The sequence below is a fragment of the Triturus cristatus genome, chromosome 5_2, assembly GCF_964204655.1.
Source record: "Triturus cristatus chromosome 5_2, aTriCri1.1, whole genome shotgun sequence".
Taxonomy (NCBI): Eukaryota; Metazoa; Chordata; class Amphibia; order Caudata; family Salamandridae; genus Triturus; species Triturus cristatus.
In genome coordinates, this window is record NC_140588.1 from 791534403 (window position 1) to 791555724 (window position 21322).

At 48.2% G+C, this 21322-nt stretch overlaps 1 protein-coding gene across 2 annotated transcripts in view; it reads left to right on the plus strand.

Moving 5' to 3' along the window:
• HPRT1 (hypoxanthine phosphoribosyltransferase 1) overlaps nt 1–21322 on the plus strand; it is a 796282-nt gene that overhangs the window by 594796 nt on the left and 180164 nt on the right. For both annotated transcript variants that reach the window (XM_085607912.1, XM_085607911.1), the window contains exon 7: nt 1290–1336. In XM_085607912.1, the coding sequence (XP_085464038.1) occupies nt 1290–1336 (47 nt within the window). The remainder of the gene's footprint in view (nt 1–1289; nt 1337–21322) is intronic.

The window sequence follows — 21322 nt, forward strand, 5'->3', positions numbered from 1 at the left end:
ATTGAGTGGAGGAGGCAGGGACGAAGTAGGTGCCCCACCAGCCAGTACTTAACTCACCCTATGACGGCCCGAGCTATGAGACACGAGATATCCATAGTCAGCATTGCGTCCTATGCTACAGCCTACCTGTGACCTGGATCCGCCGCTGGGATTCCCCCCTCCCACCAACCTCTAACCAATCGCTCAGACGGAAGAGATCTCCAACGCCCTAATGAGTCCTAGTACCATGCTGGCGAGCCACCATAATGACATGCACGAGATACACATTTGCGTGCCCTGTAATGTTATAAATATCCTATTTGTTCTTCTTCGATGGCAGTTCCTTTATTATATTATTGGTTTTGAAGTTTGATTAACATATGTCTTATTGGCCCACATCTCTTTCTCTGCACAACCTCCCAGTTAAACATTGTCATTGATGCACATTTACAACTCCCATATACGCTACAGATATACAACCAGTGTCACAACTGACTGGCTCAATCAGCTATGTTTGCATTTTCTTGGGCGATATGATTTGTTGATTGGGAATTGAAGTGCACCAGTGCGAACAGGAAGTAGCATGCACTGTTTTGTAAATATAGGCCTCCTGCAGTGACAAGTAGGTATTACTGTGTATTGTACCTATATTCATGTAACCAGTCACAGATATGCCCATTGTTCTCATCATGTCAATTCGCATATGCACGTATGATGCCTCTGATAATCCTACCCTGTTACATAATCTAAGAAAAACAATAAAGATATTTAAACAAAAAAATAACTGGGTCCGATCTGGGATGGGGAAAACACACCAAAAAGGTCCAAGGGCTACTAAATATATGTAACCTGGTGTGGAAGTTGTAGCTGGATATAAAGAAATTCAGACAGGGTAGCAATATTTAAATAATGTCAGTGGCAGGAGGGGAGTGAAAGGAGCTTGGTACGACATGTGAATGGCATACGGATGAGACAATGCTGGCATGGAGACAATGTTTTATTTTTTACAACCTTTGCCTGGCCTGTTCTATTTATCTTACGCTGCCCTCTCCAACCACCTACATGTACGGCTATCTCTTCCCCAGCCCATTGCCTCGTAGTCCCCAAAAGGACAGTAATCATTCCAGACTTATTTCTTCAGCATTTTGTTTCTTTAAGGTCCATTATATGATCATATTGCTCTTTGAATTACCTTTCATTCTTTTTGGTTGTGTTAAAAACATTCAAACTCGATTTACCACTTATTTCTTCGAATCATGTTTTTATTTCATGTTGCATTATTTTAATGCTACTTTTTTTCCTTTTGGCAGTTTGCTAGTAAAAAGAACTCCTCGAAGTGTAGGATACCGACCTGATTGTAAGTGATATTTTATTTCAATATACTAATGAATAAAAACTGTTTTGTGGTTGTTGTGAGAGGAAGGGCATTGTTCCAGCATTTGGGTTGAAATTAGTCTTCCTGCTGTAGCTGCAGGGCATTTGTGGGTACGATTGAAGAATATGTTGTTGCAGGATCACTTCACCATGTGTGCCTAACTTAAGGATGTGCTAATTAGGTCAAGCCTAGGAAGCACATGTGCGGTCTCTTCGAGACATGCTGTATTCACTCTGGTCTTACAGCCTGCCCATTACCTTTTCATTGGTCACTTCAATTGTCCCTCAAAAAGGCTTGCTTGCTAGTGGTTAATCCTCCCGCTTTGTCCCTCCTTTTTCTCTTTTGTTTCCGCCCCGTGAGCCCCGCCCAATCAGTGGTCTCTTTACACTTTTCCATTCATTGGGTTCGTTTTACTATTTCTTATCTGCTTGTGTCTTCGGTGTTGCTGCCCATCTCGGATTACAGTTCACTTAATCACCCTGTGCCATCCCCTACCACCTCCCGCCTGGTACTGGTTATTTGTTTCCTGCTCGTGTCTTCGGTGCTCCCCTTTCTCCTTGAGATAGTGTGTGACCCAAAGTGTTACACATAAGCCATTAAAATGGCACACATAGTGGCACTGAAAACACTGAACTGTTACTTTTAGTGGTAGAGTTACTCATTTTCATCAGAGCAAAGATCCCTAACAACTCTGCCTACATTATGTTGGTGCACTACATTAAGCGCCACACCTGTACCTTCAGCGAAGCGAAAGAAGATACAGCAGTACAAGATAAGGTGAGCTGAAAGTAGAAAGAGGCAAGGGCAGAAACAAAAGCTGTTGACCCTATCAAAATAGGTGATTTGTGTCGCCACATTAACACATCATGTACTGTTTGGCAACACATTAAAGGAAGTTTATTATTAGTGCATATAAATGTTTGCAGGACTATTTGATTGGTTTAATAACATGAAAAAAATAATTGCCAGGTTGGTTCTAACAACGTTAAAAGGAAATTTAGATAAGATGTACATTTCTAAGGCTGTATTATGTGATTGTAGGACCATCGTAGGAGGCGGCGGCTTCATACTCTTTAGTTGTGAGGTTTAGAATATACAAACAGAGAAATGTTTATTTGCAGAAGCAAATCGCAAACTTACTATTAGGTTTCAAAAAAATACTTGAAATTATTGAAGAAGCCTACTTTTTATTTTACATACATTGTGTACGCAGTCTCAAACAATAGTGCAAACCATTACTTAATGTACCTGGTACATTCGCTGAAACCTCTTGGACTAACATGACACTTCACACCACTCGAAGATGGCCTCTAAAAAGACACAGTAAGAATGTCCTTTATTGCTTTTGCCTTCGAGTCAAAATATGGCGGTGCCCATGCAGTGACATTTTAGTGGGGCTATTTGAATGTACATAGGTGAAGTTGCACATCAACCAGTGGGCGACATTTAGGAAAGTACTGGAACTGGTCCGCGCCGGCTGAGGCACGTCCATCCCCAAAAGAAATCTAACAACCCCGACCTGGAATCCATCACCTACTCTGACAGGATGCACTCCGTGTCTGGACTGGCAAAGCACCAACCCATGTTATGGGACAGGGCTGACATGACCCACCCACCACCGCCTCCACCACCTTGGGCCTCGACTGGAAAACATGCCGTCATAAAATAATGGGCCATGCCATGTCTTCCACCAAAAGACTAAAGCGTTAGAAGGTGAGAGAACATGCAGCGAAGACTTCCGTGGGTGAATGGATTGTAGAACAATATCTCAAGATTCCAGTTATAAGGTGACGCAAGTACAAACATTTCACACAAGCACTATCCAGACTACATTGTTGTCCCTTATCATGAGTTACAATTTCAGCCAACACAGGCGTTTTACCAAACAAGGTTTTGCATATTGGGATTTTGAAGCTTATATGGGAATGCTAAAGGCAAAATGACATGTTCCAGAATGCAAAGTTCTGTTTGCTAAGAAGCTAGCGTTTGTTAATGCAAAGTCCCTAACATTGGCTGAAAAAATGTGTAGCGTTATTGGTGACATCACAGGAAATTAGATCAAGTTTATAAGACCCTAACAACATCACAGACAGTTACTTTTTAAAACAAATCGCATTGTAGGAATGGACAGACTGGATGAAATAAGTGAAATCAATTAAAATCCCCATTATAAAATGTATACACTAAAATGTCATCGTTATCAGCAAATTAGACAATTTTCCTTTAGTTTTTCTATAGAACAAATCATTAACACAACATTCCATTAAGCTCTCAATGATGTGTTGTGCAATATAAATACTTAACTCTACTTGTACTGTTTTTTGTTAAGACCAATTAAACCATAAAAACAGTCACAAATGTACATATAAATCATGTCATAATTATTTTCAAAAACATCCACTCACTTGGATATGAGGAAACTGTGAGAGTAATTTCCTAACTTTATTTATACACATTTGCATGGTGGGTTTTCACTTGAGTTGTACAGCTCGTTTAGATATCTATTAAAAGCAGTTTGCAGCTGTTTGTCCTGCACATCTTCTGCTGGGCTCTGTTTGAAAAAGTAACAATAGATGGACAGAATGCTGGACAATGCAAACATTCACCCCCGTCACAAGGATCTGGGTTTAATCCATCATTCTTTTGCTCACCACACCACCCCAGTTTGGACCCAGCCATATGCAAATCAGTCTTGACCCTGTCCTTATGGGAACAGTCCAGCCCGAACTGCCAAGCCAAGTCCTCCATGGACCGGAAACAAGCATCCTGGGACTTGTTTCAGAGCATCACCCTTCATCAGCCAGACTAGCTTGAATGAGGCCCCGATCTCTGTACTGGGATGAATGTATGACATTGTTCTGCATTCTGTCCATCAATTGTTCTTTTTGCATTTGTCACCTCGAGTTGGATAGGCATGCCCAGACGTGGGTCCCATGCTCTTCATGCCACTGGAGTCATGCTATTTTAGCTGATAAGGGGTGAAACCCCGAAACCGGTCCTAGGATGCTTGTTTCCAGTCCAGGGAGGACCTGGCCTGGCAGTTCGGGCTGGACTGTTCACATTGGGCGCAGGGTCAAGACTGATTTGCATATGGCCGGGTTCAAACTGGAATGGCATGGTGAGCAACAAAAGGATGGATTTAAGCCCAGATCTCTGTACTGGGATGAATATATGACCTTGTTCTGCATTCTGTCCATCAATTGTTCTTTTTGCTTTCGGTTTGTCAGACTAGTTGCAGGAATACGGTTTCCCTCAATCTCCTCTCAGCCTCTTTTCTCCCTCTCGTTATGCTTCCCAAACCCTGTTGATCTTCTCTCACCCACCTCTCGGCAGTTCCTTCATTACTCAACTGTACTCTGAATGCATTAAGTTGTTGGTAGACAGTGCATATCGGGATGCTGAGTCTGTTTTGATGAACTACCTAATAATTTTCTATCATTCTCCGACTTTTCTCTTCCTCAACATTCTTACAACGCACAGGCTTTAATTACAAATTGCACAGTGCAAGGATACCAAAATTACTAGACCTGGAATCACACCTTCCAGCTGGTAAGTGCACCCCTGCAATTACAAACCGTTGTCCCCTTAATTTGTAATAACCATGCATACCTGATATTACCGGGTCCAAACCCTTATGGCTGTCTCCGATTCTGAGAACATTTCTGCTCACATCTACCACCCACCTGCTCTGAGCGGGTGATAAATAGGAGCAAGTGAATTGGTAGTGGAGGAGGAAAGTCAGGATGTGGACTACTTAGTCCCCCTATTGTGAAGGAGGGGGTCAGGCAGGCGGAGCACGCTGTGCTTGTGCCTGCAGTCCCTGGCTGGACCCAAACACAATTTCCTTGCATGGCTTTTTCCGCTGGTAATATGAGGCCTGGTGTTCCTGCATCCAGTATTCTGGGAACACAATTGCAGTTGTGATCAGCCGTAGAGGTATCTCATCTAGGGATTCCGCTGCGGCTGCCTTGTAATAATACCCTTATTTACCACTGCTGTCCTCCTCTTCCAGAGTCAACTCTTCTTGCACCTCCTCTTCCTCCTTAAACAATTTATCTTCCAGTTTCCCTACCACTCTGCTCTTGGCGCTTTTTCTCCCCTCATCTTCTTTTCCTCAAAGTTCTTTAATCAGTTACTACACTTTGCGACTGATACATTTATCTAATACTCCTCCCATCAGCTCTCCCTTTCAGTCTTTCTCCACCTCCTTTGAGTGATTCCATTCTCCACTGAGTCAGTATGCAATCCAATTGGCCTTTTATCTAGGCACCTTAACCACCTCTCTGCCCTTTTTCTTCCTATGTCATTTTCCTATTGGCCCATATCCCTGCCTCCAGTGATGAGTGTATCCAATCATCCTATCCCTCAACCCTTCTCCTCCCTTCACTTTCCTCTCCCTCTTATCTTTGTTCCATTAGCCATTTTTACGCATGCTCCTTTTCACCTCATTTTGTATCATTGATCCACCTCATTGCACTATTTTCTGTCTTATTTCTCCTTGACTTTCCTTCAGCTTTTTCTCTCTCCTTATCCTCAACTACTCAGACCTTCCTTGCTCCCTTACTCTCAAGTCAGTAATTCCTCTTCCTTTTTAGGTCTCGCCTGACCCAGCGCATGCGCTGGTCTGGCGAGACTTTTTGAGAGGGCTCCAAAAAGTGCTACCAGGCCAGCCTAGAGCCACAGTGCATGTGCGCGGGCGCCGCGCTTGGCCGCGATTACTTTCACGGCCGCTTTGATGTTTGATTGCGATCACTTTCGCGGCCGCTTGGCATAGCCAGTAGGTCTCGCTTTTGGGACCTTGTTAGTATTTAGTTATGCAACTGCTGCATTGCTAAATACTTATAAGGTCCCAAAGGCAAGACCTATTGGCTATGCCAATGCTTGTTTCCTTTTCCCTCTGTGCTGCTTTCTCCTGCATATCAGTTCAGTGTTCTCTTCCCCTCTGACTCTTCCTGTTAGCCTGTTTCCTTCTTCAGTTCCCCAGCCAAAGTTGCCATTTGGCAGGTTGTAGTTCATAAGTTCCAATCCCATCATAACAGATTCAGACCCTCACCCATCCCTTTGTAATACATTGAGTACCTTTAAACTGGGTAATGGTAATACATTATTTATAGCACCATAAACATTACAGCTGTGATTGCAAGCACCTTACAATACCCCACTCCAATCTACTCTACCCCACTCCCAAGTGGAACCTTGGTTAAATGTCATTTGATGGCCCAGAACTCTACTTTAGCAACTTGCTTAAGAAAGTAGGAGAAACTGTATGGAGCCTTGGGTTCATTCCAAACAAGCTTTGGCATAGTGAGTAGGTCTCATATTTGCTGCCCGCCTTTTGGCTTTTTCAATGGTTGTTTTTTATTGCCTCTGCGCATGTTTTCAGAATGTCTGTTGGCTTTCCTGAAGCAAATGCGTGCAGCAGATGTTAGTAACCAGTGTTGCTCCCGCCACTGTTTCTCCTTGTGCTGTACCGCTCCTGAGTGCGAGGGAAAGATGAGCAGAGCTAACCAGAACCAAAGGAAATGATGGACGGAGTGTTGAACATTGCAAGCACTCGCCCCCAGTCAACTGATCTGGGTTTAATCCATCACCGTTCTTTAGCCCACTCTGCCACCCCAGTTCAGACATGGCCATATGCAAATCAGTCTGACCCTGTGCCTCATTGGAACAGTCCAGCCCGAACTGCCAAGCCATGCCTTCCCAGGACCGGAAACAAGCTTCCTAGGACCGGTTTCTGGCATTTCAGCCATCTTCAGCCAGGCTTGCTTGAATCCAGTGGCAAAGTCTGTTTGCTCTCCCCTGAGGCGGAAGCCGGGGGTTCTTGCTCTCCCTTCAATTTGCGGTGAATATATTCAGGCTGTGTGTTTTTAGCGCATGTATATATTTTAACCAGCATATTTTTAAATTGCATTTCCTACCTGGCCTGCTGCTTTGCGGTGTGACTAGCGGTCATTCGGGGCTGGTGGTGGAACGTCCCGGGCTCTCCGCTGCTGCTGTTGGGCGGGGGCGCTTTCGTTCGTTCCACAGACGCCATCTTGGGTAGGGGAAGGCTGACGGGCTACTTGCTCCTCCCTCCCGCCCTCCCATGCTATTTCAGAGCACGATCTTACTCGATCGCTGCATTCATCTGTTTGTTCTCCCCTGAGGCGGAAGCCGGGGGTTCTTGCTCTCCCTTCAATTTGCGGTGAATATATTCAGGCTGTGTGTTTTTAGCGCATGTATATATTTTAACCAGCATATTTTTAAATTGCATTTCCTACCTGGCCTTCTGCTTTGCGGTGTGACTAGCGGTCATTCGGGGCTGGTGGTGGAACGTCCCGGGCTCTCCGCTGCTGCTGTTGGGCGGGGGCGCTTTCGTTCGTTCCACAGACGCCATCTTGGGTAGGGGAAGGCTGACGGGCTACTTGCTCCTCCCTCCCGCCCTCCCATGCTATTTCAGAGCACGATCTTACTCGATCGCTGCATTCATCTGTTTGCTCTCCCCTGAGGCGGAAGCCGGGGGTTCTTGCTCTCCCTTCAATTTGCGGTGAATATATTCAGGCTGTGTGTTTTTAGCGCATGTATATATTTTAACCAGCATATTTTTAAATTGCATTTCCTACCTGGCCTGCTGCTTTGCGGTGTGACTAGCGGTCATTCGGGGCTGGTGGTGGAACGTCCCGGGCTCTCCGCTGCTGCTGTTGGGCGGGGGCGCTTTCGTTCGTTCCACAGACGCCATCTTGGGTAGGGGAAGGCTGACGGGCTACTTGCTCCTCCCTCCCGCCCTCCCATGCTATTTCAGAGCACGATCTTACTCGATCGCTGCATTCATCTGTTTGCTCTCCCCTGAGGCGGAAGCCGGGGGTTCTTGCTCTCCCTTCAATTTGCGGTGAATATATTCAGGCTGTGTGTTTTTAGCGCATGTATATATTTTAACCAGCATATTTTTAAATTGCATTTCCTACCTGGCCTGCTGCTTTGCGGTGTGACTAGCGGTCATTCGGGGCTGGTGGTGGAACGTCCCGGGCTCTCCGCTGCTGCTGTTGGGCGGGGGCGCTTTCGGTCGTTCCACAGACGCCATCTTGGGTAGGGGAAGGCTGACGGGCTACTTGCTCCTCCCTCCTACCCCTTAGACTCATGGATAAAAACACGGTATCATCCCGTCCGCGCAGCGGGCGGGCGCAGCGGGCGCGCCGGCGGCGCGCCGAAGGCGCGCCAAAGGCAAGCCCGTCTGCGCCCGTCCGCGGCCGAACGGGGCCTGGGGCCACAGATCTTGGTTCATCTACACCAACCATTATAAGGTATGGCAGACTTGCATTGCTTGGTCTCCAACCTGACTTGCCTGCAGCTTGTAGGCACGCCATGACCGCCCAGTCGTTAAGTAAATGTACAGGGTGTAGTTTTGAACCCATGATCCACATTCCGACAACAAGTGTGGGTCACTCCCTGAAAGCAGCTCTACTCAATTGTAGATCTCTCCGCAAGCACGCCCTCGAAATATTTCAGCTACTCGAGGATCAATGTCTTAACATTCTATTCTTAACGGAGACCTGGTTAGATGAATATTCTGACCCTGACATTATTCAGGCCATGCCCCAGGGTTACTCCCTCTCTAGATTGGACAGGAAAGATGGAAGGGGGGGAGGCATAGCCATAGCCACGAAAGCCCCTCTAGTCTGCTCCTTAGCTCCTATACAGATTGATCACAGTGAAGCTGGATTCTTCACTATTAATACCGGCCCCAACCACTCTGTATCGGGCATCTTGATTTATCGCCCACCTGGCAGAATGTATGACTTTACTTCCACTTTAATGGAAGCCATTACTCACTTAGCACTTAGAAAGTCCAGACTTCTAGTGCTAGGTGATCTCAATGCTCATTTCGAAGATCCCTTAGACAATGCTGCCGTTGAGATTCAAACGGAGCTTCTTTCGGTTCAACTTGAAATGAAAAACAAGGAACCGTCTCATCAATTAGGTCACTTACTGGATCCTATTTTTGGGAACTGGCAGGGAGTTCACACCTTACAGTCTATACCCATACCCTGGTCGGATCACAACATTATCCCGTTCACGATTCAACTAGACAGAACTGAGCATTTCCAACACCAATCTCTGCGGTATAAACGCAGAAAATGGAAGAGCTTTTCTATAGAATCTTTTATTAAAATTATTCAGGAGGAGGGCCCTCCTAAAGGGGAAGATTGTGAAGCAGCTAACAATAATCTAAATAATATCGTGACCAAGGCCCTCGATATCACTGCCCCCAGTCGGATCATGACTAATGCCAGGAGACTAAAAAAAGCTGCTCCCTGGTTTAGCCAAGAACTGCAGTCCATGAGAACCACCTGCAAAAAACTTGAGAGAGCTTGGCGCCAGAATTTCTGCGCAGAAACTAAAATAAAGTATAAAAACTCCCAAAGAGTGTACTACAAATCTGTACGTTTGGCTAAGGCAGAGCACTATCATTCCCGTATCATGGAAGCAGGCAATTCCTCGAAGGAATTATTTCAGATTTACAAAGAAATATCTGTAGTAGATACTAACTCCTCCATTCAAAATGATTCTGTGGAATCATGTAATGAAGTTGCACAGTACTTCTCAGGTAAAATCAATAAAATATATATAAGTTTCGCTAATCATGTAGAGCCGGCTTCTGACTTCACAGAAAATGACAGTCTCATTAAGACTCTACAGTGCCTCAAATCTTTTGAAGTTCCCTCGTACGAAGCCCTGTCTAAACTGTGTAACAAAATCAAATCGGGTTCTCCCCGAGACCCGGCGCCTCCGAAAATTTTAGCTGAAGCCTTCCCTGCTCTAGAACCTCATTTTAGACATCTACTTCAGATCTCATTCTCTACAGCTCGCCTGCCGGCGAAATGGAAACAGGCAGTTGTACTACCAATCAAGAAAAAGCCGAATATCAGTCAAGACATTATGGACAACCTTCGGCCAATTTCCCTGCTACCTTATTTAGCTAAGCTAGCCGAGAAAATTGCCAACATCCAACTCATGGAACATCTGGAAGAACACGATGTTTTCCATAAATCCCAGTCGGGTTTCAGATCCAACTTCTCAACGGAAACGGCTCTCCTCAGGGCCACTGAAACCCTACGCAAGGGAGCAGACGAGGGCAAGACCATGGCCCTCATCATGCTCGACCTCAGTGCCGCGTTTGACACTGTAGCTCACTCCATCTTGCTACAGGGTCTAAACAAAGCTGGAGTAACCAACAGGGCATTGGGATGGCTGAAAGCCTTCCTGATCGATAGAAGCTTCCAAGTCCAAAGAGGGACTTCCCTCTCAGACAGCGTGCGGCTTGAACAGGGGGTGCCTCAGGGCTCGGCCCTGAGTCCCACCCTGTTTAATCTATACATGGCCCCCCTGGCTGAGGTGGTGCAATCGTTCGGCGTGGAGCTTGTCTCTTACGCCGACGATACGCAACTTCTAATATCTCTGACGCAAGCCCCATCTATGGAAGCCGTTAACTTTAACAGTTGTATGAGCAGGCTGGCATCTTGGATGACAGAGCACTGTCTAAAACTGAACGGAACCAAAACAGAGGTCATCATTATTGGAGGTAATGAGACCAACTGGACTAAAGATTGGTGGCCCACCTGCTTGGGTCCTTTGCCCCCTCCCAGCCGGGAGGCGAAGAATTTAGGAGTATGGTTTGACAATAAGCTATCTTTTGATAACCATATAAAGAGAACTGTAGGCAAGTGCTTCGGAGTGATGAAGACTCTCAACCATACCCTTGACTTTCTGCCGCTCAACTCCAGACGGACTATGACGCAGGCACTAATAACGTCCCGGATTGATTACGGGAATGTCCTACTCTTAGGCACTTCAGAGAAAAATATAAGGAAATTACAGGTCATACAAAATTCGGCAGCACGCCTAGTATTAAGACTGCCCCGCAGAGCCCCTTCCCTACCCTCTTTGGCAACTCTCCATTGGCTGCCTGTTAAGAAGAGGATCATTTTTAAAGCTCTGCTATGGTGTCACAAGATCCTCCATAACAAGGCACCTGCCTACATGTCGGATCTGGCTTCGCCATATGAACCCAACAGAACCCTTAGATCCAAAGGCACAGGTCTGCTCATAACTGCCCGTCCTAAAAAGGCCAGAATGGGAGGCAGATCCTTCCGCATAGTGGCAGCGAAGTACTGGAACCTCCTGCCCATGGACATCAGGTTAGAGGTGAATGAGACCTCTTTTAGGAAGAAACTGAAAACTTGCCTTTTTAATTCGTGATAGGTTCTCTTTTTCCTCATTACATAAGATGAATGTCACAGCGCGGGGACACGCCGGGAGGCGTCACCAGGCGCTTTTTATAAGCTCCTTTAAACTAAACTAAACTAAAGTGAGCAAGGGACTCCTGTCTGAGCATACCCTGCCAATGCCAGAAACCGGTCCTAGGAAGCTTGTTTCCGGTCCAGGGAAGACCTGGCTTGGCAGTTCGGGCCGGACTGTTCCCATGAGGCACAGGGTCAGACTGATTTGCATATGGCCATGTCTGAACTGGGGTGGCAGAGTGGGCTAAAGAACGGTGATGGATTAAACCCAGATCAGTTGACTGGGGGTGAGTGCTTGCAATGTTCAACACTCCGTCCATCATTTCCTTTGGTTCTGGTTAGCTCTGCTCATCTTTCCCTCGCACTCCCACCGACCCCTTTATCTCACTCCCAGTCCCACTATCCCATCTCATATCTCCTTCGCACTTCCACCTACCCTGTCCAAACTGTCCCACACCCCCACTGCCCCTCTCATCTCTCCCTCAAACTCCAGCCCCTCGCATCTTGCACTCATTGCACCCTCTCATCCCTTTCTCACACTCCCGCCTTCTCTCTGTACTGCCTGCTCAGACATGCTGCCCTTCTCCTATGGGTACCTCTCCCACTCGTCTCACTGCTACTTTCACTTCTAATCAAACTGGAAGATGTGCACAGCCTGTATCTTTCCTTGCTCTCTCTGTTGGCTCATACACCTCTATAGGTCCGGTGCCCTTCCTCGAGGCCCCACCATCAGCTGGAGGGTAGTCATTGCCTCTCTGAACACCCGTTTTACTTTAAAGTTAATAAAGTTTCTTTAAGAAGAGCAACCAGTCTCGCTCTCTCGCTCCCTCTCGCTCCCTCTCGCTCTCTCTCGCTCCCTCCCTCTCGCTCCCTCCCTCTCGCTCCCTCCCTCTCGCTCCCTCCCTCTCGCTCCCTCCCTCTCGCTCCCTCCCTCTCGCTCCCTCCCTCTCGCTCCCTCTCGCTCCCTCTCGCTCCCTCTCGCTCCCTCTCGCTCCCTCTCGCTCCCTCTCGCTCCCTCTCGCTCCCTCTCTCTCCCTCTCGCTCCCTCTCTCTCCCTCTCTCTCCCTCTCTCTCCCTCTCTCTCCCTCTCGCTCCCTCTCTCTCCCTCTCGCTCCCTCTCGCTCCCTCTCGCTCCCTCTCGCTCTCATACGCTCTCATACGCTCTCTCCCATACGCTCTCTCATACTCTCTCATACACTCTCTCATACTCTCTCATACACTCTCTCATACTCTCTCATACACTCTCTCATACTCTCTCATACACTCTCATACACTCTCTCATACTCTCTCATACACTCTCTCTTTCTTATACTCTCTCATACACTCTCTCTTTCTTATACTCTCTCTCTTATACTCTCTCTCTCTCTTATACTCTCTCTCTTGTACTCTCTCACACACACACTCTTACCTCCTCTTTCGTGTGGTTGACTTCAGGTCTTCAAGCACAGTTTCTTCCCCGTGCCTTCTAAAGGTTTTCGTCCCTCAATCCCATGCTCTCCTCCTCTTCTTAGGGTATCTTCTGTGTACACATGCGTCTTTCGCATGCTATCCCCTTCTTTCTCTCTTTCTCACACACTCTTTCTGCTCCTCTGTCTGGAGTTCATTCAGCACTTCGTGCAAGGGGGGCGCGCTAGAGGGCGCACGGCAAGATGGCTGCGCATTAGTGTAGCTCTGCCGGTCGAGCCAACAATCAGACCAATATCCTGCACCCTGACGAGGTAAAGCGACCCATCTGATGAAGACAGGTGCCGTAAACTGATGTGACACTAATCAGATCGAGCAAGACCCCTGTGGCACACATGAAGAGGGTGAAATAAGAGCAAGTTGAGACGGCAGCGATACAGACAAAATGGTGGCTGTGACGCTCTGCTGGGACCGTCGGCAGTGAAGTTGGGAATCGTGGTTCCCCTGATGTTGCCGACTGTGGAGCGAACATGAGGAGGTGAGCAGAGAGCTAAGGGGCAGCTGCACGAGTGCTGAGAGGCGCAGCCTGCGGGATAAGGAAACCCAATCCAGCCAGCACGCCTCTGTGGTAGGAAGGGCTGCGGAAAACTGACGCGCTGCTGTTGACTCACGGTGGCGTTGCAGATAACGGCATATGTAAATGAGATTGCAAAATTGAGGCCGAAGCTACTGGGCCTCATGAAGGCCCAAAGTTGCAGCTGGGGTGGGGAAACGGAAGGAAACAAACGGTCTGCTGATCCCCCCTGTCGGGCTGTTTGAAGTAAGCGGCGGCGGACTCAGCTGCACTGCTGCTGAAGTGCTGAGACTGACTGTGGGGGCGCAAGGCTCGCTGTGAAGTAACGGGCCTGGTAGAAAGTAGAGGGCAGGGGCGCAGTCTGTGCGGCAGCCCTGAAATATAAACCTGCTGAGTGGGACAAGAGTATAAAGTAGGGGCCGAATATTGTGCATACCAGTAAAGCACCGGGTCAAGCAGCTGCCCAAATGCTGCAAGATTGAAGACGTGGGTCGGTGGTGGCACAGCGCAGTGTGAGACTGAAGTCTTACTCAAGATTCCAGAGACGGCTGAGCTAATTTGTGAGCAAAATGTTGTATGCAAGGGGGGAGCTGGAGGCAAAGGACATACAAATGTGAGGTGTTAAAAGTGCAACACTGACAGCAATATATTGCGCACTGATACACCGCATTGCCAGTATACCAGGATAGGTTAAGTGTGCCTGCTGTAGTTTCACTACGTAAGTGAGACGGAATGGACAGCTCCACAGAGGACTGCAATACGGGCAAGCCAGATAAATCTCAGCCGCGCCTCATATTTAAGGCGAATAGGTTGCAGCAAAAAGCAGCATCAGATTCGGAGGCTACATCAGATCCCACCACTACGCTGGAGACTACACTACTTGCGATGCAGCTTAGTCTGCAATCTATTGATGGGAAAATTGATGCGCTAAACCTGTGGATGGACAATATGGCCGCCAAGCTAGATATGCGGGGCACCAGGTCTACGGTGGTGGATGGGCTGCAAACCGTATCGGACAAGACGTTAACATGGAAAAGGTACTTGCAGTTATAAAAGCTAAGAATGAGGACCTAGAGGCGAGGTCCAGAAGAAATAAGGTAAGGATATTAGGACTACCGAAGTCAACAAATGTGGGCAAAATGGAGCTGTTTGTAGAGAAGCTGCTCACAGAGATTTTTGGAGCCGACAATCTTTCACCAGTGCTGGTAGCGGAACACGCTCATCGTTCCCTAGCGGCACGCCCAATACCCAGAGCTCCACCTTGCTCCATCATAGCGAGACTATTAAATTATCGTGATTGGGTTGCGATCCTTAGATTAGCTCGCGAGTAGGGGCAGATTACGCATCAAGGGAACAATGTAGCTTTTTTCCCAGACTTCACCGCAACAGTACAAGCACTTCTTGCACAAGCTACCTCTGTCTTCCTGTCTATTATGTGCAACTTTAACCCCTATCTATCCACAGTGCTACATAATTCCACTCCACTCCACACCACACAATTCCACTACTCACAATTCGTCAACTAACCATTCCAATCCAACCCACATAATTCCACGCCACACCACATAAATCCACTCCAAACCAAAATGCATGCGTACAGTGCCCCTGCTATTACTAGTGAGTGAGAGGCGCTGAGGTGGTGGTATTGGTGGTGGTGGTATTGGCGGTGGTGGTATTGGTTTTGGTGGTATTGGTGGTGTTCGTATTGTGGTGTTGGTATTGGTAGTGGTATTGGTAGTATTATTGGGGGTATTGCTCTTGTTGGTATTATTGGTGGTGGTATTGCTATTGGTGGTATTATCGGTTGTGATGGTATTGCTTTTGGTGGTGGTGGTGGTAATGCTTTTGGTGGTGGTGGCATTGTTTTTGGTGGTATTAATGGTGGTGGTGGTATCGGTGATGGTGGTGGTATTGGCGGTGTTGGTAATATTGGTGGTGGCATTGTTTTTGGTGGTATTGGTGGTGGTGGTATTGGTGGTGGCGGTATTGCTAGTGGTAGTGGTATTGTGGTGGTGGTATTGGTGATGGTGGTGGTACTGGTATTGGTGGTGGCGGTATTGGTGGTACTGGTCGTATTGGTTTTGGTGGTATTGGTGGTGGTATTGGTAGAGGTGGTATTGGTGGTGCCGGTGGCGAGGGTATTGGTGGGGGTGGTATTGGTATTTGGTGGTGGTGGTGGCGTTGGTGATGGTGGCGGTGTTGGGCCAATGTTTAACAGGTTCTCTCATATTTGGGCCGACTTTAACTGTGTGGCAGATGTTGCCATTGATCGTTCGCACCCTCCCTTGCCGGGGACCCAACCACATCGTACTACATTGGGCCTCCAGAACTGGATGTCCCATTGGGGCTTAGAAGACACCTGTAGACTGCAGCACACGGGGATAGGCAGTACTCCTTCTCACCTGTCCATTATCTAGGTAAAGTGCAAAGGGAGGGCGGGTTGTCTGTTAGCTCGTCTAATTAAACCAGAGATGGTGGAGCGCCTGTCTCGAGGCTTGGCCTAGATTCGGGTGAAATAGTGCACGACCCTGATACCAATAATGACTCTTAAAGTATTATGAGCGGTTGTACGAGGCACCGACTGTGGCCCCCTTGTCGGATATACAACGCTTCCTGGCTCCTCTGCAGGTCAGTATATTGAGGCAGATGCACAAGATGACCTAGGAGGCCTGATTACTGTGCAGGAAGTTAGGGCCGCTATAGTGGCACTAGCACCTGGTAAGACGCCAGGGCCTGATGGCCTTCTGGCCGAGTTTTACCAGCGGTTCCCAGATATACTGACACCACATCTTGTTACGTTGTACACCGAGGCATATGAGGGATTGGGGGCAGGGGTTTCCTGACTCCACTCAGTCGGCACTAGTAATCCTGCTCCCCAAGTCCAAGAAACCTGACGCGGGAGTGTGGGATTATCGACCACTCTCCATGCTTAACCTAGACTTTAATATCTTGAGCATGGTGTTGGCGGGCAAGCTGCTTCCTCACATGAAGTTCCTGATTCACCCGGACCAAAACGGGTTTATTCCCTCTTGCAGTACCTCATATAACCTCCGCAGGCTAGACTCCGTACTATATCAATCAGATGCACAAGCCCTCCAGCAGGCGGCGGTGTTATCTGTCGATTTGTAGAAGAGGTTTGACATGGTAAACTGGGAGTACCTCTTTGAGGGGATGCACCGCATGGACTTGGGGGATGACTGGGTGCGGTGGGTTCGGCTTCTCCATGCCTCGCCCACTGCGAAAGTCAAGACTGGATGTACTATCTCCAGACTTTAAAAGATTTCCCGGGGGTCCCGGCAGGGATGTCCACTTTCCCCACTCTGGTTTGCGCTGGCCGCGGAACTGTTGGTGGAGCGGTTCCGATTAGGTGGGAGCGGGCTGGGACTGACCTTAGGCGGGCCGCGCCACCTCATCTCTTTATATGCAGAAGACCTGTTACTGTACCTAGCGGAGGCGGTTGAAGGGGACCGCTGAGGCTCTACGAATCCTTGGCGACTTTGCTCTCCTTTCCGGCCTTAGGGTCAATAAACTTAAGACCCATTTGCTCCCCATAGCTGGGCCCTCTACCCAGGCCGGAGATACTACCGGCCGACACCCTCTGGGCACAGCGTACCTTCAGATACCTGGGCATACATATGTTTCATGACCTGAAGGATGGGAATTTGGGGAAGACGTTGCGTTCCCTTCGCTCCTGTGTTCAGTTCTGGAGCACGTTGCAACTGCCCATTATGGCCCGGGTTACATTGTTCAAAATGGTTATGCTACCCCAGCTGCTGTACTTTTTCGTGAACCTCCTGGTTTTGATGCAGAGAAGCTGGTTCCGACCTCTGCACACTCTCCTGCGGCACCTAGGTTGGGGTGACGGACGCCCGAGGGTGTCCTTGCAAATTCTATAGCGCCCTATGTCGGAAGGCGGACTTGGGGTGCCGAACGTTGAATTTTATATGCTGGCCGCCCAATTGCAATGGTTTGCACAATGGTTGGAAGGAGTGAATGAGGAGGGAACCTGCCTGGCGGACCTGGTATCGCGTTGGCGGTTGGCAACGGCAGAGCTCCTGCCCACAGCCACACCCATCCCCTACTGCTCCCTTCTACAGCGCACGGCCCTCCAAGCGTGGAGACAATGCTGCAGTGGAAGGCAACGACCTGCAAAGTACTCCCCCATGATTCCTCTGGTGGGGCTGCCACATCGGGACCCCCAATCCATATTTACAGGTGCCCAGCTGGCCAGATGGTCGAATAATGGACTGGAGAATGTTGTGGACTGCTACTTAGACAAGGCGCTGATCCCTTTTGCTGACCTAGTGGAGGATAGTGGGCTCCCCCTGGGTCAGCTCCTACACTACGAAGCATTGACGTGCACGTTTGCGCACCTATGGGGCCCTGGGGAGGAGGAACCCAATACGCACCCCGTCATCCATGCTTTATTGACCCTTGGTACGGCGGGACACCTCGTGAAATGGCTTTATGCCACCCTAGTGGAGGCCTCCACTGGCCCACTAGACAGACTGAGGGCGCGTTGGGACGAGAGGGGGGGCAGAGTCCTCACTGACTCAGTGGCGTAAAATTTTACGATATTCGGGGAAAGTTTCTAGGAACACCGGACTGAAATATATCCATTCAACTACACGCATATGACTTGTATGACACCCCACCGGCTCAACGTGACATATGGAGGGGAGGTGCGACAATTCCCTAGATCCACCCACCCAGACCCTGGTTTTGGCCATATGACCTGGGATTGTCAATGGGTGCGCCCCTATTGGGTGGCGGTGTTGGCCAAGATTGCAGACGTGATTGGTAGGGATCAGGCCTTAACAATTCAGACGTGTCTGCTGGGTCTCTTCCCCAGGCCACCTAAGCGCAAAGTTGGGAATCGTTTGATAGATCTTGCGTTGGGCCTTGCCCAGTGCTGGGTTGCGACGGAGTGGAAATCCGTGAGGGGACCACAGCTTGCAGCCTGGAATAGTGATGTCATTGCATGGGCAGGGGCAGAAGGCAGAGCCTTGGCATGGGGGAGGCCAGGGGAGTGAGAATTCTCCCGATTGCTGAAGGAAGCAGTGCCTGAATGGGAGAAACTGGCACTGAAGGGGGAGAGTCAGATCATGACTCACAAATTGTCGATGAGGTTCAAGTCGCCCGGCCAGGGCCCTCTGGGACACTGGGAGTTTGACCTCTGATAAGGGAGCGCCTTGGTTCGAGATATCCCCCCCCCCCCCCCCCCCCCCTCCTGGAATGTCTGGCAAGATGCAGGTGGGATGTTAGTTGCAGGGGGGCCCCCCCAAACCGGACCCGCTAGTGGGTTGGTAATGCTTTCAACCCCATTTGATGTCAGTACTCCGACATATTTTCACCACTTCTCTGCACCAGTTACATGTTCTTTCTTTTCTTCTTTTTCTTGTTTTATTTCCCCCCTTTTCTGAGGTTTGTGCAATGGTAATGGTATAATGTGATTCAAAATTGTAAATCTGCACGCATCTGATGGTCTGATTTTGGAAGACTCTCCATACACTTACGACGCTATTCCCGTACCGGTGGAGCAAGCACCCACGAATATAGACAGTAATGGATGATGTAAATTGTTTTTCGGGTTTTTTTCTGTTATTCCTCCTGAATGTATCTAAAATGTCAATAAGAATATCTTTAAAAACAAAAAATATACCTGGGCCAGTTAAATCTGTCCTGTAGAAGTATATCTGCAGGAATGCCATCTGGTCCTAGCGCTCTACCTCGAGTAAGTCTGTCTAAAGCATTAGACACATCTGCTAGGTTGAATAGGCCCTCGGTTGGGACAATGGAACAGAGGGTAGCCAGATAGATTGTCCCGTTGGCCTCGGCATTTAAGGGGGGACCTTCCGAGTATGGGTCGCAAAATGATCGCTCCAAGCCGCAGGAGTGACATAAATATGGGGTGCTTGCCCATTGCTACCCCACTTTACTAAGGACCAAAATCTAACAGAGTACTTAACAGAACAAGCAGCTTTGAGATTCTGCCAACTCCCCTCATCCCACTCTCTTTTAGCATAAACCTGGGTCAACTTGTAAAGCTTCCTTGCGGCATGAGCCTGCAGCATGTCCTTGCCTTTTATTGCCTTGATCAGCAGAGAGTATATTTCTCATGAAACCAGCTTTTGGGTACAGGAGTGGATGTATGTAAAGGTGATTTAGGAATGAGGAAATATGTCAAGATTTTCTTGAAAGTTTGTTGTTGTTGGTCCCCTTCACAAGAAAACCGAATAGCCAACTCGGACATACAAGATGACATGTCCTCTCTAATGGCAGACAGAATGTCTAAGGAACTGACAGCCTAGGACCGTCAACCGCAAGTTGGATAGCCATAATGTCCGGGTTATCAATGTGTAGGTTATGTGGTTTACAAGCTAAACTTGATCTAATCCACATGATTAACACTCCTGAGGGACAACCAGCACGACCATGTGTCCCAGGGGTGAAGAAATTTAGATAACCCGGTTTGAAAAGTAGTTCCAAACACCAGGTTTCTTGAATCAAACAAATATCAAACGCATCGATAAAGATGTTCCAATTCAAGGTTTGGCCTTGGAGCAAAGGCCCGCAATATTCCTGGAGATAATGGACACAGAGGATATAAACTGGGTACCAGTGAGAGAGGCAGGAGGGCAAAGAGGCTCGAGAGCCTTAAATAACAAACTTATCCTTAGGATCACCTGGAGCCTGGTTGTCATCTGTGATGCTCCGAATATTTCAGGGAGGGAGTTGCCGTGCTCTGCACAATCTGGAAAGTTGGAGGGCCAATCAGACAGAGAGAACAATGGTTGTCGTTGATATCCCATAAGCTGATCAATTGCATGCGTGGGAAAGGGCGCCGAGGCTTCTATGCTCTGGGCGCCTGTATTTGAATCATATTTTTGTGTCTCATAGATGCGATATTCAAGTATCTAAGGCCATTAAGTTATCAACTAGCTCCCCCTTCCCAAGGTTTAACTCGGTGACATCAAATATCAAACCACTTTGAGGATAACTTTTCGCCCCAAGGTTGTCCTTCCGAATAAGGGAGTTGTTTTGTTTATGAATGCATCCTCACCTTCTCTATGTATGGGCTGGGTACGTTTGGGAACGTTGATCAGGAAGATAGAGGAGCTATAATTAGGGGCAATGGGTCCCAAGTGGTAGATTGATTCTTGAATTGGGACTAGAGAATGCCTGAGCGATTATGGCTCCTTAGATAGCTGTTTACTGGTATGGTTTAAGGGATGGAAAGAGCAAGGGATCGAGCTGACCCGCACTCATTGGTATGATCGAATCCCCTCGCCTCTCTGCGTGGGCCTTGGGTAAACGTCTTGCGTAGAGTTTGAGAAGCAACCTGATTACCTTGCTCGGAAAGCTTTGATTTTCTGAGCAGACGGCGACTATCCTGTGCATGTGAAATAATTGTGTTGATGTCAGTAGAATAGGAGAGTCGTTCGATAGTTATGTAAGTGTGCTTGGAAACGGTGACGCCAGCGCTTTAAGGTCCCCCACTTCTCCCTTGAGCACTTTAATATGCTAAAGAAGATGAACAGCATCTCCCGAGATGATAGATGATGCAGGCCCTGGCCCCTTGCTCGTCTCAATAAGAGGGGGAATACTGAACTGGTAAGAAACAATTGCTACAGGCGATGGGGGTGGGGGGGGATCATCTGGGTGGGCTCGTTATTTGTGAGCTGTGCAGCAGGAATGTCTGAACTGGGTGGT